Consider the following 19,968-nt stretch of genomic DNA (forward strand, 5'->3'; position numbering starts at 1 on the left):
AGCTGCATACACCTCATGCCTTACTGCATCTCTCATATACTCTTTCGTTCATCATTCATATTTCATTAGGTGGAGCATATGCAGAGGCGGATGTTGTATAAAAGGGAACAGTCAAGAGAGGATGACATGCAAAAAAAACAAAACAAAAAAAAAACATTTTTAAAAAGGCATGACTCTAGATGTAGAGTACAATGCTATGTTCCTCTTATAGAGGCACTCACAGACACAGACAACTTCATGGACTTTCAATGAATTTTTTCAGTCTATGTGTATCCAATATGTTTAATTCGGTCTTTAGCCATATGTTAAGACACGTTACTGTGTGTGAGTATGTGTTAGGCAAGACAAGTGTCATGTCATCCAATTAACCCACCACAGGGAAATAGAAATTGTAGCCATTGTACACCTGGTGCATTTACTGTATACATGCTCTTTAGTCTAATTCTACATACGGAAGAAGGGGTTTACATCCTGCAATAAGTCACTTCCTCTGTGACATGCAAGCTCTCATCTCCTTTTGGTGCCGAGTCGATCTCAGAGTGACCATGCCAACAGATTGGGGGATTCCTAATTCTGATCTAGGCCACTGCGCACACATATGCTACATACACACACTTTCCATTGAGTGACAAACTGTTTATCAATATGTTGTATGTCATGGTGTTTCCCTGTTCTAACCATAGCAGTACAGTTTTAAAATCAATGGTTTTGTGCGTGTGTGTCTCACTGAAACAATGTGTGAATGAGAGCAGATCAACCACTTAATCAGGTCCATGATTCTTTATGCCTATTTTAGCATCAGCACACATACAGAAAAAAAAAAAATGACTCAGCTCACCGGTGAAATTTGAAAACCTTTGTAGGAATCTGCATTTAATTTTTTAAACTCTACATACATTCATACATCTCTCAAATAGAGGAGCAGACAGTACGTGTGAGTGTAAAATCTGTGTGTGTGTGTATGAGAGGGTTGCAGGTTGGGTTAGGGTTCCAGCTGCCTTCTGCACACTTGCGTGTTTATCATGTGCTTACAAAATGTGATTGAGGCACATGAGTGACAGAGAGACAACATGGGAAGAAAGACAATGAATGGCGTGTGTCCATATGTGTACACAGGTATGTCTTTAGTGTATACATGAGCATTAGCATTGTGATGTTTTCCCACCAGATGGGGCATAGAAATAACTTTTGAAATCCATTTTTCATATCAGGTTCGTCTGTAAACATTTTAACAGTAAATCTTACTGAAAATATATTTTGCTCTGATAATCTGCATAGGTCCCAATTAGAAAACTTTGATATCCCTTGAACAAGCATGAAAAATCCCATTTACAGCCGCTTTTCTGGTTACAATGAATATTAGTTTACTAACATGTAAAAATAAGCAGTTTTGCTGCCCCTTGTAAGTGGGTGGGTGTGTATCTGTGCGTGAATGTTGCATGTTTGGATATGCGTGTGTTCATTCATTATGTATGTAAGTATGAGATCGAGTTGGTCAAGTGGGAGTCTGTCTTTGTGCATGAAGGCTTACATACATGTGCTACATGTGCCATATGCGACTGTATGTACATGCACGTGTGTATGGTGCGTGTATACACACACACACACACACACACACATTTACATATAGAATCACATATACATATGTGTAATAATGGATGTGTATCAGGGATGCATGTAGCCCTGCTTTACTGTGTATGTGTGTGCGCGCGTGTTTGTGTTAGTCGCTGTCTTCTCTCTCCTGGGTCTCAGCCACAGAGCTCTCATCAATATTCTCCAGGCTCTCAGCATGCTGGATGCTGAGCTCAGAGAGTGGGATGCTGGGTAATGTATTCTGTTCGGGGTAGAGCCAGGGCTTGAAGCCGGGGTTGTGTCGCTGCTTCCACTCGGAATACTTCAAACAGGCTTTGTTGATCTTCTTCATTGCCTAAAAAAGAACAACATAGATAAACAACACAAGAAAGAGAGCATACCCATTTATTTTGTGTAAATCTGTATTGATCATCAACAACTTAAGCAAACAGAAAGGAAATGATTGTACTTGAATGTGTTGCCAATATTCACTCTCTGTCAATGCTCAGATAAGGCAGACTGGACTGGTTTAAAAAAGTAAAATCAAATGGTAATACTTTATATATATATATATATATATATATATATATATATATATATATATATATATATATATATATATATATTATTTTCAGCAGGATTTGCACATCTCACTTGAGTTGCTATTTTATGACTATCATTGAGGGATTCCTCCATCCCTGGGTGCTCTCCAGAGAATCTTTGCCCTATTTCAACAAATAATGCACACACCCTTAAACAGACAAACAAATACAGTAAACAGTATGTTTCTGGAATGTGTAGGAGAGATTATAAGTTTTACACGCATATAAAGTCTGCATGTTCCTCCTCTTTACAAGCACTGTGCTGTGCGTAACCTCAATGCACAGTGCCTGTGGATTAACATGTCGACAAACACACTACACACTCACAGGATCAGTGTTAATCTGCAAATGACTTACGCGAGGAGCAAGGAAATGGGAAGACCTGTTGACAACCCACTTAGGTAATGAACCTGCAAAGAGAGACAGAGAGTGAGCAGAGGAAGATGGAGAAAAGTGTAAGGATGACAGAGAATGAAAGCAAGAGAGAAAGAGTAAAAGAGGAAGGGGAAGATAAACAGAAAAACATTTTTTAAAGTTTATCACAGGTCATGTCAGGTCTAAGTGAAGCTTGGTAACTTGCTAATCACTGCAGCCCAGATGCCACACACACACACACACACACACACACACACACACACGTGATTTACACAATCAGCACTTGCATGCAAGAGAGTGACAGGAAAGGAGTGAATTAAAGGGAGAATAAGAGGAAAAGATTAATGAATAGAAAAACAGAGCAAAAAAAGAGAAGGGAGAGAGAAGAGGAAGAGGGATGGAGGGAGAGAGAGAGAGACGCCAGAGTGAAATAGACTGTCCTTCATATGGTTACTATGGCGACTCATTTTGACATAAAGGAAGGGAAATGAATCATTCATTAGAACTTTGAGCATGCGTTAAGCACCTAGGTGTGTGTGAGCTTCAGTCTGCTTTTGTATGTGTACTTCTATTTATGCATTTCTGTATGAGTTTGTCCTTCTGTGTTTTTGCTGTTGATTGCCTGTGTGTGTGTGTGTGTGTGTGTGTGTGTGTGTGTGTGTGTGTGTGTGTGTGTGTGTGTGTGTGTGTGTGTGTGTGTGTGTGTGTGTGTGGTAGTAGTTACCTCGTGGATCTACCTGGGCCATGTAAGTGAGGATACATTGGTTGGGTCCCTGGCACTGGATCATGTAGCCAGTCTGAATGGACACAGCTCTCACCACGTCCTTTTTAGGAGGGTATTTCTGTAGAGACAACACACACACACACGGAATTAACATCATCCTTATTCAGTGCACATACCAGCAGCCTTGAAACAACTTGGCAAAGAACCCTGTAAAATCATTCATTTTTGGTTGCTCCAGATTGAATTCATTTATTATGCAAGTGTACATTGTATATACTCCAACTAAAGTAATCACTCACCAAATGATTGCAAAAAGTACACACATGCACCCACTCCGATATCACAGCAAAAAATAAAAATAAACTTTGTCTTAAGCTCTTTGTGACCATCCATCAAATAGTCGACATAAATTGTGCAGGGTAGGCACCAGGGTATTTTTCTGTGTTGTGTTTTTCTGCTGCCAGTCAATCTGATTTTCTGCTTCACAGTCATCTTTCTGATGCAAATCCAGTCCACACTACCCTGTGAATAACACAGCAGTAAAGGCCAGCTCCAGCCCACTATTCCACTGCTGGCTCCTTTGACTATATATCTAAAGATTATTATTCATGATGATAAAGTACAGTGCTGGTTAGCCTGTGCTAACTGGGACAGGCACACTGCGGAGCACTTAAGAAGCACACAGAGCAGCAGTCAGCTAAAGAACCTTTTATCAGAGGAGAACTTCAGATTAGTGCTTTATCTTTTCTCTACTATTTGACTTCTATTTTTGGTGCCTGCACCTCTCTACTAATAAGTTACATTGTAGGAATTTCTGCTGTTTTGTGTAGTACAACGAAAGCGTTCATGAATCATTACATGTGCAAGTTTCTGGGAATTTAGGGACATTATAATGTTCTTTGCTAATGTCAAGGGTTTTTTGTAGGAGAGACTACAGGAAATTTGAAGCATTAGTCACCAATGAGGTGTCTCTCTAAAGTCTTGACACATCCACCATACCAGGAAGCTCCATATCCTATGACTTTTTTGGCTGTTGGTCAGACAAAACAAGCTATTTTATGTCCATCTTAGTTTAGCATGTCATCATGATAACATTAGCTAATTAGCACTAAACACAAAGTACAGCTGAGGCTGATGGGAATGTCATTAGTTTTGCAGGTATTTGGTCATAAACCAAAGTACTGGACAAATAAAAATGTTGACCTGATGGTGATGCTAGATGAAAAATTAGTGGATCACCAAAGTCATTAGGATTCATCCTCTGGGCACCATGGATATCTGAACCAAATTTCATGGCAATTCATCCTATGGTTGTTGAGATATTTCACAAAAAACAAAAACATGGTGGTGCTAGAGGAAAAGTAAAGGCATCACCAAAGTCAGGAGGCTTCGTCCTCTGGGGACCATGAATGTCTGTACAAAATTTCATCCATTCAATAGTATTAATAATATATTTCAGTCTGGACCAAAGTGGTGGTCCAACCGACAGGCCAACAGAACGGCACTGCCATCCCTGGAGCCATGCTGCCATTGTGGCTAAAAAAGTACTCAATAGATCAAATAAAAAGAGTAGTTATTATTAGTAGTAATTATAATATGAAAATATTATATATTATATATATTTTCAGTACAGCAAACCACAGTTACTAGTTACTTAGTTCTCAAAGACTGATTGCTGAAAACCGTTCCAAATGTATGACTGAAAAAGTTATTAATCATGTGAATGAATGCAGATGAATGTAGTGTTGAATACAGTATAAATGGACTGACTCCTGGCGGTGGACGTGTGAACTCAGCACTGCACTCCCCCAATCAAGCTCTCAAATTCTACTGATTATCAAGAGTGACCTTGGCTAATCGCACATATGCGCATGGAACACAAACACACACATACTGGCTATTATGTTCATAACCACTTATTGATGCAGGAATGCGGAAGGGGAGGCGGAAGTCAACAGCTAACAATCACATGAGAGGTCTTATCCTTTTGTAAACATATTAGTGAACGAACCTGAGAATGAGAAACAGAGAGGGAAAAAGAGAGAAAAAGAGTGGGGGGACAGAGAAAAGCAAGAAAGACAGAAGAAAAAGAAAACGAGACACAAAAAGAGACAAGAAGTAATTTTTCTATCAAAAATGCCAAACATTATCTGGTACCAGCTTCTCAATCGTGAGGATTTGCTGATATTTTTTGTCTTATGTGATAGTGAACTGAATATCCTTTGGTTTATTCAGGCAAAACAAGCTGCTTAGAACAATGTGAAAGGCATTTTTCACTATTTTCTGACATTTTATAAACCAGACAATCAATTAATAGAGGATATAATCAACAGATTAATCGATAATGAAAATAATCGGTTGTTGCAGCCCTAGAGAGAGGTGATGAGTACAAGCTTTTACAAGGGACAGCCAAGGTCACTGAAGTGGTCTCAGCATTCTCTAATCAAAGTTTGTTTTACTGGCCTTTGGCATTCAAATTACTCAAGTTCTTAAAATGCATGACTGGAAGCCAAACTACGCTTAAACTGAAGCAGTGCCGGCACACAGTACATCTATCATTCTCCCAGGCAAAAGCATCAAGGGTAGGAGGTATGGGAGTGCTCTCTCTTTGGAAAGGTGCCAAACTCTCCTTACTTCTTGGATGCAGTGGTTCCGTATAAGATGAGCGGACGTTTAAGTGACTGACACACACACACACACACACACACACACACACACATACACACAGAGCTTTGTATTGCCGACTTTCCATAAATATTTAAGGATTTCTTTCATACAGCACAACGCCCTTAAGCTTGCTAAACTGGATCAACATTCATGTTGGCTCACCCAATGTGCACTCATTTCTAAATGGGCCATTTGTCTCACAATGCACCTTTGAACGCATATGCACCAAGTTATAGAGGGGTGAATGAGCAGGACCCCAGCTGAGCATGTGTAAACCTTGTGTGTGTGTGTGTGTGTGTGTGTGTGTGTGTGTGTACTCACGGCATGTTTGACAGAGTAGTTCATGATGATGTAATCTTTCCCTATTGGCAGCCAGGAGCGAAGCGTGACGACATCGCGGTTCCGAAGAGGTTTCGGACACTTCCCTGTTAACAAACATGACAAATCTGCTGAACAATACATTGCAGATCAATGTGTACTTTTATTTGCATCTCTGCTTCCCTTTACAGCCCCAAATCATATTAATGACAGATGAGTGCAAATGCTTTTTTGTAAAACAGCGCATGTTTACACTTGAGTGTGTAACATACATGAGTAGTAACCAACATCCGCATTGACTGTAAGTTTCCCGATATCGAAGGTCTCACTGACGTTTGTGTCCCATTTCCTTCTGTATTCAATGTCATGGAGAACGTCGTACATGGTCTCAGCTGACACGTCCTTACACACCATACGACACTGAGAAAGAGAGACAAGAGTGTTCATTTTTTAGGCAATGAAGAAAATGTACACCAAGCTATCATAACTGAATCATAGACTAAACCAGATTTCCTGAGCTTATATTTACCACATGTAACTCATGCTATTGCACTGATCATGCAAGACATTTCAGAGCTCTATCCAATGCAAGCAATGAAGGAGGCAGATCCATTAGATTTTAATAAAGCTGCATCCCATAACTTCACAGTAAAGTACTGTGCCATTGTTGAGGAGTGCTACAGAGTTTGTCGCTGTTCATGCCGACAAAGGTGGGTGTGAAACAAAAGAACAAACCCTGGTGAACGCTTTAAAGACGAGCACAAAATATAACATCCATACTTAATCTGATATGCAAACAGAACAAATTAATTAAGAGGACGTGTGTAAATATAAGTGTTGAGGGATCCTGCACATACTCAGTTTGAAAGAAAGAAACACACACACACAGATATGGCAACTGACGTGTAAATGATTAGACATCAGATGGTAAGAGAGTGTCAGTGTCAGAGAGCAGAGAAAGAGAGAGAGTGTGTGTGTGTGTGTGTGTGTGTGTGTGTGTGTGTGTGTGTGTGTGTGTGTGACAGAGAGAGAATCAAGAGACAGGCCACTGACCACAGATGAGTCATTACTAGACCTGAGCTCTTAAATGGAAAACAACACAATCAGTAAAGGACAGACACACATACACAGTCTGTCAAATGGTCTGTGAGAGTGAAGGGGTAGCAGTGGGTCTGAGTGCTAGATTTTCAGAGGCCAAAGACGTCCACAGGTCCCCTGCTGTTTGAACAAAAGCATCAAGGATATATATAGTTTTAACGGAAGAAATTAGATGTTTCATGCTGCAAACCAGATTCAATAAAACATTACTCAAAAAAGTAATGTAGGCCGAAATAGGCCAGCACCCATTTAGGATCCTAAATTTAAAGAAACCTTAAGATAAAATTATAGTGATACATGTCAAAGCAAAATCTAAGCGGAATTGATTGTTTATACATCTGTACGATTTGCACCTCTCGTGTAAAGAGAGGTCTGCAGCCCTAGAGTAAAGCTGTTACTACAGTTACAAATGCATGAGGGAATTAGTCTTAATAATAACAACAAGGAGAAAGAGAAGGGACAGAACAATGGAGACACAAAGAAACACTAAGAACATGTGAGAGGCCAAGAGAGACTGAGAGAAAAACAGAGCAAGAGAAGAAGAGTAAATGAGAAAGAAATGGACTGGTGGTGTGTCTGTCCCAGATGATTTTAACTCCCATTACAAATCAGTCCTGGGGGTTTACAGCTCAATCTGCACTATCTTCTTTCCCTTGTTCCCTGAGGACTTCATTTAAGAAAATGATCACCAACTTCACTCTACATTTGGCTGAACAGCTGTTTAAATGGGAAGTCTCCTCTCAGCCTGTAATAACAACAGCTGGTGAAATAGTATGTGCTCACCTTTGGTGTGACAGCACAAACTATGCAATTGCCATTTAAAAACGTGTTATCTGAAGTGCTCATTCAAATATGGATCTGCAAAATCCTTTACTAATAATCACTGACAATAATAATTCTGTCATTTGAAAGAGTAAAATAACATGACTAAGGGTCTACAGCCAAGCTAGCAGCTCTGTGAGGCTGTATTTAGGCACAGCAGTGCTAACATCAATATGCTAACGTGCTCTGACAATATTAACATGCTGCAGTTTAGCAGATATAATGTTTACCAGATGGCTGCCCAAGCTAAGTTTGGTTCTGCTCGAGGTTTCTGCCTCATAAAAGCAAGTTTTTCCTTGCCACTGTCACCAAAGTGCTTGGTCTTGGTGGGAACTGTTGGGTCTCTGTAAATAATATTATAAAGAGTACAGTCTACACCTGCACTATAAGAAAAGTGCAATGAGATAACTTCTGTTATGAATTGGCGCTATATAAATAAAACTGAATACTAATAAATTTAACCATGTTTACCGTCTTAGTTTAGCATGTTAGCATGCTAACATTTGCTAATTAACAGTGGACAGACGGACCGACATTGCCATCCCTAGAGCCTGGAGCAGATTTATTAACACACATACATTCACAAAAAAAGTTTCACTGATTCACCAACTATACACTTACAGAAGGTAACTATCAAATACTCATGTTGGACAAAAGGATCATGAAGAGCATTTTCTTTATTTCTGAGTTCCACTAAGAAGGAAATGACAGATGGGAAATAATGACAGGCAAAAGGGAAGATAAGTGGGAAGGTAAAAGTGAGGATGGAGAACTCGCAAAAAGTCACAAAACTTTTTCATGCAAAGACCCAAATTAAGTTAATTGTCCTGGGACCAGATATCATTATAACTCTCAATGTCCCATTTTGGCTTCCAACCCACTTGTTCACGAAATGTTATTTTACTACCTCTGAATCCACAACAATGTCACTGTGTGAACTGTATGTGCGAGCTATGCTCACTTGTTGCTGCGCCACTGCTGTTTAAAATCAATTTTATTAGCCCTTAGCCACAATCTCACAGGGCTTCAGAACCAGCCACACTGTGAAACAAATGAAACTGAAAACGCTAAATCGAAATGATATCCCTCCAACACAGAACCCTCACTGAGAACAAGGCAATATAGAAAGGGTGTAGAGAGCAGGTAAATACACACTGAATGCTGAAAACAAAATAACAGAACTGAATAAGAACATGTAGATGTCTGAATGTTGCGCATTGTCTATCATTATCAGGGACATTATAAGAGCTCATTTATGATTCTGTTTAGGAGGTAGACTGACATGATTTTTGAGGTGAGATACGGATACTGAGAAATCTGAAAATGTCCTGTTAGTGACTACGTCACTTGGGCAGTAATCAAGAGTGCAAGTAAAGTTCAAAAGATTCAAGGACACGCAGACAGTAAGTCGTGTAGGTCAAATAAAGCTTCATGCTATATATGGTATCTACTGTATGTGGTGACATCATTTTTAAATTTGATTGTAACATTTGTAGCAACAAATGGTTATACATTTGTATTTGGTGGAAAGGGCACTTCCCAAAAAAAAAATGCATAACTGATATATAGAAGATACTGTAAATAATACACAGGGAAACAGGAGCCATTGCAAGTACGGTATGATTACTAAGTAGTAGTGGAAAGGAACTAAGTACATTTAGTAGTACTTAAGTACAATTTTGCCATTATCTTGTACTTTACTAAGTTTTTCCATTTTATGCATCTTTATACATCTGACAGCTAAAGCTACATGTGATCAACTTATATGCACTGTTATAGATTAAATTATCCAACAGTATACACTCAGTGGCCACTTTATTAGGTACACCTGTACAATCTAATACAATCCAACTGTTCTGCCATAAAGTCTATTTTTATGATGCCTATAATGTTCAGTTTCTGTTGGCACTGTCAGAGAGGTGATAATTCAATTATGTTTTATCAGTGAGGTCAGAGTTAGTGGTGGTGTTGTACTGCACTGAATTACATTCAGAAGTGTTTCTAATATTCTGCCACCCTCATGTATTAAAATGCAAACAACAAAACATTAGAAACACCTCTCAGTATAACATAGTCCAGTACAGAGTATTCTTACATTGTGGAATAACTACTTTTAATTAAGTAAAAGGACGTAAATAAAGTTTCCAGTACTGTGAGTAAGAAACCAGAACATGGGGAGGCCAGGAGAGAAGTCAGATTACAAAGACGAACTTGTAGACTGTTGTAAATGTAATTAGTGATTGTAGAGTCATCTGATACTGCTCTGCCTAAACTAAAAAAATGCCAGTCTATTAAAAGACAACAGTTAAAGCCAAATATTCTGTTATTACCCAGAAAGTATTCTGTGAGTGTTAAGAGAGAGTTTGTGAGGTACAGAACAGGGGCATGGCTTCAGATTGCCATTACAGGGAAACAAAGCCTATAACAGCATGCATGACGATTCCTGCTGACAGTAGTGACGGAGACGCTTTGGACTTAGAACTTAGAGGCTTGTTTCAAAAATATCAAAATAAAGTGTACATTAACTGTGCCAAAGCCATCTTTGTTGATGCACCTCAGAAGAAAATACAGATACTGCAAATGCTAAATGTATTATCTACAGAAGGCTACCATTAGCAAATAGTGATAGTATATCAGTATCAGTAAGGTCCCAAATTTGTTATCTGTGTGTGTGTGTGCGCGCTTGCACATGCGTGTATGCAAATTGGCAGAGGACTTGTAGGTCAGAAAAGATCAGGGGGAATAATGGATGTGTTGTATCCACAGGCAAACTGAAATAGGAGTAGGAGAAAGAAGGAAAACCGAATGAAAAATGAAAAGGCGAAAGAAGAGAACTGTAGGGAGCAAAAGACGTCCAGTACAGAATGAAGACATACAGCCAGTTAGTGCACGTGTGCGTAATTCTATTACACTCTAATTCAGTGAAGTCAACAGATGAAGCAAGGAGACAGAGATAGAGAGAGGCAGGTGAAAGAGAGTTCAGAAAGATAAAACAGAGACTGAGGGAGACAAAAAGGCGGACAAGCAGGTACACAAACAATAGGTGTGTGTGTGTGTGGCTTGGTGAGTCTGTTCTTCTTGCCTGGTCCGAGTCCACACTGTGCCCACTGCCCACTCAGAATACCCAATGACCTCTGACCCCTGCACACCCAACCCACTAAACCCACTTCTCGTTCTTTCTCCCTTTCACCCACTGTTGTTCTCTCCCTGCCACTCTCTTCCTTCCCTCCCTCTAACCTGTCGACTCATCATTTGCTCCTCTGGGTGCTGACACATGATTGCAGAAAACAATTAGAAAACAACAAAAAAATAAATAGAGGGGTTTGCGTGTGATTCAGAGCCAGGTTTCCCTGTGTGTCAGCAGGGGAGAAGGCAAACCCAGGAGTCCCCAGTATATGTGTGTGTATATATATATAGAACACCAGACATCACAGTCATGTCCTGACACATGATATCATGATCATGATGATGATTAATGTGAGTGATTACAGCTGCAATTACACCGTGATACAAAAGTCATTGTTGATGAATATAACAGTGGCAATGATTACGACAATAATGAGGTTGGTGATAATTAGACTGCTAATAATAATAATAACAACAACAACAATAACCAGTCTGTTCTCTCTCTCTCTCTCTGATTTGGATATATCACTTTCTGTACTGCCATTAATGTTATAGTAAAGAGGGAAACAGGAAGCGAGAAAGAGAGCGTTAAGACTCAACACTCACATTAATCATTCGACATGCATCAGTAAAGATGCATGCTTTTATTTCTTCTATAAATAGAAGAGCTGTATCTGTGGCGTCGCTGAATGCCCCTACCCTCTCACACACACACACACACACACTTAAAGTATGAGCATGATACACACCAACTACCATATTTATACACAACTACAATTAATGTCATCGTTTTGTGGAGATTTGAAGAGGAAGAAACAAACTTGTGTCATGTCAGGGTTTTGATGAAATGTGCTGCAGATTGACTGTGTGGGAGACCGAAAGAAAACGAGAGATAGACAGCGATGTACCATGCAAAATCAAGCTCCTGTAACTGTCATATTTACATAAAGATAAAGTGCCAGTTAAAAAGACAGAAACCCCACCCAGACTCCAAACGTGTGTGTGTGTGTGTGCACACTTTCTACTTTTCTCTGTTTGCAGAGCGGTTGTGAGGAAACACACCTGTCCTGTATGAAAAAGCATGAAAAAGCATGAATAAGCAGAATAATCAGAACCTTATCCTCTGTACATGCACACACACACACACACACCCTGAGGAATCACACAGGCAAATGAGGCTGATTTACACAATCCTGCCTCACAGGTACAAAGATAGATAAAGGGGGTTGGGAAAAGCCCTCTGCACACAGAAACACCCATACACACACACACACACACACACACACACCACTTTATTTAACAAAGTAAACACCCGGTGGCTCGCTCACACTCCTCAGACCCGGATACACAAACAGTAAAGCACAAACACACACATTTACCCAGTGGAGAATGTGTTTAATTTTTATCCCGATATATGAGAGGAAATGTATCCCAGAGTAAGTGACAATAATCAGATTTTTATGTCAAGTCAGATCAGTAAGTACTGTAAAGGTTGGAGACGTGGAAGAAACCTTCCCAAAACTGACAGCTGTGAAGCCCAATCTGTCTTAAAGGAAAAGTGATAACACTGCAAGAGGTTTTGAGCCAGTTAAGCCCGTCAGTCAGGTTGCCAGCCAACATCTGAGGCTAAGTGGAGACTGTAGTGTGCCCTGGCAAAGTGAACTGCAAACATAACGGTGATATAACAATATCTTTTCCTTCAATTTCTTGATCAATTTTAACAAGTTCCAACAGGCGGTAGGTCCAAATTGCTGCTAGATTTGGTCAAAACTGTCAAAACTTGATGTGAAGTCACATTGTTTGGATGAAAACATTTCACCATTTATTCAAGTACTGATGTATGATCTAAATATATATGTATGAATGTACTGTACGTTGGTATTTATACATTTTATATATTAACGACAACTTCAGCCAGATCACCTGGGCCAACAAATCTACATCGTGGCTTATAGCATTTATTGTTCTCCAAATAACTGATGATCCTAACTTTACAATTAGAAAAGGGAACTTTGTATTAAATTTTCACTTTGTATCTTAACATGTGTTCACATTTCAAACTACTAATCATCTATTCATATTCAAGAGATAACTGTTTTTGCCACAAACATGCTGTGACGTCAGAGTCTGAATTTGTTTGTTTCCCTCTGGGTATCTGTCCCGGAACACTAACAAAGCATTATTAATGACTGTGGTCAAATATAGTGTGTTAGGTGGTACGCAGCAGTTTTTCCATGGCTTAAAGGGACACCGCTATCCTGATGACGCCTCCACACCGACTCCCAAGATAAACATTCACATTTGAGACAAACTGCCACGAGTGCTATTTGACTAGATAACAAAGTTTACTCATCAAGTACTTTCACATGCCAGTCACATTATTACCTTACCTAAACAATGATCAGGAACTAGTACATTTTTTCCCTCCACCTACTGCAACCCGTGTTCAAGGGTTGGTTAATCATTTAGTTAATAAAATACCTGCAAATAATGACAAACGACCATCACAAATTAGGCCTATCAGAGCCCAAAATAATGTCTTTAACCTGCATATTTTGACATTAAACCTAAAGATATTCAATTTAGAATAATATGAAACTGAAAAAGTAGCAAATGCTCAAATGTGTAACCACTGAATAAAAAAAACAAAAACTTAAATTCCTTCCTTAACTCCTTGATTCATTTCTGTCTTTTCAGCCCTTGTCAGTTCTATTGTATATTGTACTATTTCAGTGCGTGCTTTTGTTCACTTCCCTGTGTGTTCAGTGAATGACAAACTGTACGCAAATCCAACTCCTCAGAAGTCAACAAAGGAAACTGACATCCTCAACACTACATAATATGCTTTTGGGTAGAGACCTGAAAATAGGATAATGGTGTCTCCTGAGGATTAAACCTGCCTCCTGTGGCCGACTCCTGCTCTCACTTCTCTTTAGTAAGAGGGGATTTCTCATGTGTGCATTAGGCATGAATTCACAACCCCACCACAACACACATTTATAAATAGATGAGGGAATCTAACACAGGATGTGTTCACTAAACAGTGATGTAAAAACAAATAAACTGCAGGCTTTACATTTGCACTGTTACTCGAATATTGGGACTATTTAAAAAATAAAAAACATTTGTTCTTGTGCTTACAAAAGGGGACAATATAAAGGTAGGCTGTGTCCACAAGCTGTGGGTTGGAGAAGCCTCTGCAACTACCACGCAGCAAAAAGCAGTGGTAAAAGCAAGTCAGCAGTTTGAACAATAGAAAAAGCACTCCACTGCCAACTGGATTATGTGGCAGTGTTTCTTTTTTCCTCCCATTCCCTTACTGCAAATTACTATTGACTCACTACTTTCTATTATTCCTGTGCAGGTTTGTTATGTCTCTAGTACTCCAATCAATACTTTGTTGTATTTTAACATATTCTAGGGACTTGCCCCATCCTCTGCTTCATACCTAGAGGTTAAACAGCCTCACCTTAATTTTGTGGACGGATTTCTCCTCTTCCAGACCCTGGGTCCACACCGTGATGCCCCCCTTGCTGTAGCTCATACTCCAGCCCTCCTCGCATAGACACTCCGACTTGAAGCTGGCGAACGCCCGGTCGTCCGGGATGGTAACAGTCTGTGCAGACATGACTTGTTACCGGGGGGGAAGGGGGGAGGAAGGGGGAGAGAGAGAGAAAGGCGGGGGTGAGGGTGGGGGGGGGATGGGGAGTCTAAGCGACTCCTGGTGGGCCCGGAGGAGACACTATGAGCCGGGGAAATGAAGGGAAGCAGAGAGCCAGCCACTCTTGTCCTCTTCTTCTGTGGGAATAACTTGTCTAATTCAATTTCCTCCTTGCAGGAAGCTTTTGTAGGCTGCACCGCGTCTTGTGATGTTCAGTGTGTGCGTGCGTGTGCGCGTTCAGGGAGGTGCAACAGCCGCAATCCACCCCGCACAAACTAGTAATCACACAGAGGTGTAAGCAACAGCCTCACACAGGTGAGAGCACGCACAGATAAGGCAAAGAAGAAGTGTAAAATGAGATGGACGAATCAAATGTGCCTTTCAGTTGATCACGGTGATTGGACAAGTTTCAGCCCGGTTCAGCAGTCCTCAGAAACAGCCGCTCTTCAGACAAACCATATGTTTCTGCTTACCCTTGTCACTCACCGTTTCCCTATCTTCCTATTTATCCGTCTTTACCTCAGTTTGTCTTTCTCCTTCTCTCTCCAAATTGCGGTCTTCCGAGAGCTTATATTAATTTGCAGCAGCACTCCATCGCTGCGTTGCTGCCGTGGCAGGTGCTGTAGAGGAGATGCGGTGAGAAATAAGAGGAAGAGGAGGAGGAGAAATCAGCCTGAGCAGGGGGAGGCGACGCAGCGACTGCTACAATGGAAACGCCTCCCTGTGCTGCCTTTAGGAGCTCCTCGTAAAACTCTCCGCTCTGCCTTGGTGGCATTTTGTTCTTGTTTTTTTTGCTGGTTATCGCTTTATTTCACAAATTCTGCTTTGAAAGCTGCTTTTTGACACAGTAAAGTTACAGCTGAATTTCACTCGTTTCACATAACAACTGAAAGTGCTTCACATTGCTGTTGGTCCTATAGCTGTTTTGTTTTACACTTTAAAAGGTACTCAATTAAGTTTTTAACCACTAGTAGTGCTATGGAGCAATGTTTTTATAAGCAGGTCCCCAGGGTAGCGTTAATCAAACAGATGGTAACATTAGCATATCCTATTATAGACTGTTATTAACATGTTTACATCGGTACACACCAAGTACAACTATTCTTTTATGTAATGGTCACGACTTTATGTGAAACCACAGAATGTGAGTAAAACTTACAGCTAACTGGCTAACTATAGCTGGAACTTGCTAACACTAAAATATTTGGTCTGTAATTTATATGAGCTTTTTCATAATAAATGCTGTTTAAGCTAAGATTTTTTCTCCTTTATCTCACTGTTGTAGACGACATTTTGGGAGCCTAGCTTATGTTAAGAAGCTTATTTTGTTAATGGGAACAAAATAACTGTGGTTGTGTTGCACCAACAGTAACGTAGTGGTGTATGAAATCAATCCAATTGACATTATACAACTGTTTTCAAACACATTTTTTTCTGTACCAGTTATGGTAGATCTTACCATTACAGACCAGGCAACAGCTGAAGGTGTAGCACAAACTCTGACCAGTTGACCCAGGAATTGCAGGTAAGCTGTGGAGAGAGACGAGGCTTAAGTTTTCTTTCATGTCACAAGAGTTGGGTGGTGTCATATTGCCAAGTAGTGTGAACAACACAGCGACTGTGGGACCAGTAGTCTCCATGGCCCCTTTATGAATGTTTCTATAGTTTTTTCCCCCTACATCTTAAACGTGCAGACAAATCCTGTTTGCTTACTGTTTGTTGATCGTTTTCATATTCCCGACAGTATATGAACGCAACCCGTGCTATCACACCACACACGCGCACCTTTTTGTAAACTAGTTAGTTCACGGAGCAGCGGGAGCGTGCCTGGCTCCTGTTGGCTGACGTGTAAAATATTTGTCTTCACCTGTCTTTCTGTTGTGCTTCTTTATAAACTGTTCATTGCTAAACTCACTACCACTGAGAACCATAAACCCCCTTCAAATGTCCTATAATATAATATTTTAGTGCCACTATGTATCTGTTATACTCCCTCCCTCTGCTTGCCTGTCTCCATCTATTTTTCACTCAATCTGTCGCCATTTTCTGTTTCATCGCTCTCCCCTCCTTTCATCTCGGAGTGTGTAAACCCATTATCGGCCTCCTTCGCTTAACTTGATCTGTGGGTGTTCTCGCACATTTTGAGGCCCAAATAATCTCAAGTGCACCTTACATTTTCTTCTTAGAATCACATATGTGTAGGTCCTATTTGTGTAAAGATAGAAAACATTGATGGGCCATGTAAGTTTTTTTTTCCCTGAGCCACAGGTAGTGTAGCCAAAGTGCTGTAGCCTTCCACCCTGATCCACATCATAGAGCACTTACCGCTCTAATCTACAGTGGTCAGCTCTTAACAGCATACAGACTATCACTGCGTCTACACCCATCACAGAATAACTTGGGCATTTCCCCTTTCTGCAAGCATGGACTTGACTTACTTGCTTTACAACCTTGCTCAACTGTGAATAAAACTCTATAATAGCTCCAGGTTTTCCATCACTGACCCGGGCCTCTGACCTCCTGAGACAGGCGAGTGAGTGACTTTCCTCGCCGGGATGAATAGAGCATTGTCATTATCAAAACATGAAATATCTCAAATTACAACTATTCAGTATGTCTAGAACAGTGGTTTCCAAACTGGGTGGGCCATTGCGGGAGGTCACACATGACCAGGGGGAGAAATAAATGTGGCGTGAAACTAAAGTTGAATAGACATTTAGCACTTTCAAACACAGGTGTAATCAATAACATAATTGCATGCTGCATTTCATTGCAGTGATTGCTAGGACAGAGTCATAATTAATGTTATTAGTTCCACCTGTGATTTTCCTACACAAGCCATTGTGCTGCCATGCAACATAACTAAAATCCTGCAACAGACCTTTTTTTTTTTTCACCGCATACATATTGACATGTCACAGCAGAAAAGACACAGGACACAAATATTCGCCATCACATATTCTCATTGCCGTTGAGATCAATAATGATAGAGAGTTTAAAAAGTGCTCTAGAAACCGATATGGGCCTAAACATATCGACAGTTATCGACAGGTTAGTGTGGGCAACTTTAGCTGTATTTGTTGTTGAGAATAGATGTATTGTCAGGTGTCTACAATAGCAAACCCACTGACACCCCTGTAGCATTTAGATCAGGTGGCTGGAAAAGGTGCCAGTGGATTTATGATGGCAGAGCATGATGTCTCTTATGATTTATGTCTGGTAAGCCTACTGCCAGCACACAGCAACATACCCACCTAATACATTGCAGCTCTACTTCACTGCGGGAGACCCACTGATGTCATAACTGTTCGGCTAAGATTGTATTTCAGTCACAAGAAAATGGCAACTGTTACTTGTTTCCTGGAATACACTGTATCATTACTGGTAACATCATCATATGCAAGTAGTAGGTGTAGATCCTTTCCTCGTGAAAGGGTGAACAATACCTTTCTGCATTTTTGTCTGCTGCAGCATCACATTTCAACAGGAAACATTTACACAAACCTAACAAAGCAAGATTATCTCAAAATGCAGTTTCATTGCGATTTTAAAGACAAGCCGATATATTATTATCAGGAATATCAAGCTGGGTTTCTTGTGCAGGAAGTAATAAATTAACGCAACGTTTCCTCTCAACTTTGAGCTACAGCCCTGCTTTTGTTGGCGTGTGTGTGTGTGTGTCTGTCTGTGTGTGCGCGCTGGACAATTTTTGTTCTACCTGATACAAGAACTGTTTAAATCATTTTAAGTCCATTGGGTTTTCCCACAATGATTAATCCTTTTAATTACCTGTTCTCTCTTTTGCAGTCCTAATAAAGCAGATAAAGTACAAATAAAAACCACATCACTAGATAAATGTGTTCACATTGGGGAGAAAGGTGCAAGGTGCGTCAACAATATCTCATACAGTAAATCCTATATTGTCAGCAAGTGTGACACTTACACAGGCATGCACCAATCATCTTTTTCCTTCTCAACATTAAAAATGTACAAATGAGGAGAAGGATATTGAGAAAGACAGGCCTATCTGAAGCATCTAAATTAGACAAGAAGATAGTTTTATATTGTAATGAAAGTGCAGTAGATTGACCAATCTGTATCCCATACAGAAAATGAACCTAGGTAAATGAATGTAGCTCAGCCCATCCCAGTTTTCTGTGACAGCATGTGATTACAGTATAGTGTTGCAATGTCTACATGTAAGTCTTCTGCACTCAACATTTTCAAAGCTTTCTCAGTGGTATAGTCTACTCTCTATCTCAGTCTAGAATTGTGTAGTCATTTTCCTGATTAAATGAGAATAACCAATTGATCCAGCCATTCATCAATAAACTGAAGACGACATTTGATGAAGATGATGACATTTGCCTGCAATGGCTTGTGTACTATGCAGTCACAACCACCTAATTACACCGTGCTTTAATGCCATCTGGCGGCCATGATGGACTATCAAAGGACAAGTACACTGACAAAACAACTGCTTGTGTCATCAAATACATGTGTAGACGAAAGGACCAGAAAACCAAAACTATTTAGTCCAGTCCGGATACAGCAAATAACTGTTTTATATTGTACTGACTAATCAAATACAGGAGAGCTATCCAGTAGCCTAAATAAAGCGGGTATTTTAGGCAAGGGACGTCAAAAGTAACCGTTAGCGCTTGGCAACATTACGCATGCGCACATGAGGCTTAACGGCAAGCTTAATTTATTCGTCGGTCTCGAGGCCCTTTCAGTATCATTGAACCTCTTTGCCGAAATTGCCCACGACAGGCAACATGAATATGAGAAACTTACTAACTCTTGTGTATCCCATTGCAGTTGTACTTGATTTAAGCGAACACGGAAGTGTTTAAGAGATACACATCTCGTCATAGCACCTGACACAGAAGCTTCCAGTAAAACCACATTTCCCAAAATGCACCGCACGTTCTGGTGACATCCACGTTACGATGAGGTGAAGCGGTTGTTTTCGTCTCGATGGTTGTGATAAGCTGCCTGTA

The 19,968-nt window shown here is 40.2% G+C and overlaps 1 protein-coding gene across 4 annotated transcripts; it reads right to left on the reverse strand.

Annotated features, from left to right (window-relative positions):
• Positions 1–841: 841 nt before the first annotated feature.
• Positions 842–19,917, reverse strand: stard10 (StAR-related lipid transfer (START) domain containing 10). Of its 4 annotated transcripts, none has more exons than XM_044202917.1 (8): positions 19,846–19,917; positions 16,425–16,495; positions 14,774–14,934; positions 6,531–6,678; positions 6,262–6,365; positions 3,274–3,391; positions 2,532–2,584; positions 842–1,927 (listed from the first exon to the last, which is right to left on the reverse strand). In XM_044202917.1, exons 1-8 carry the CDS (start codon positions 19,905–19,907, stop codon positions 1,721–1,723), a joined length of 924 nt encoding a protein of 307 aa, XP_044058852.1. In that variant the 5' UTR covers positions 19,908–19,917; the 3' UTR covers positions 842–1,720. The 4 variants fall into 4 exon arrangements, with proteins under 4 accessions (XP_044058852.1, XP_044058856.1, XP_044058854.1 ...); XM_044202921.1 differs by lacking the exon at positions 19,846–19,917 and adding an exon at positions 16,751–16,852 and having other exon boundaries at positions 14,774–14,920; XM_044202919.1 differs by lacking the exon at positions 19,846–19,917 and adding an exon at positions 16,679–16,713.
• Between the last annotated feature and the right edge of the window lie 51 nt (positions 19,918–19,968).

The sequence above is a fragment of the Siniperca chuatsi genome, linkage group LG7 (assembly GCF_020085105.1).
Source record: "Siniperca chuatsi isolate FFG_IHB_CAS linkage group LG7, ASM2008510v1, whole genome shotgun sequence".
Taxonomy (NCBI): Eukaryota; Metazoa; Chordata; class Actinopteri; order Centrarchiformes; family Sinipercidae; genus Siniperca; species Siniperca chuatsi.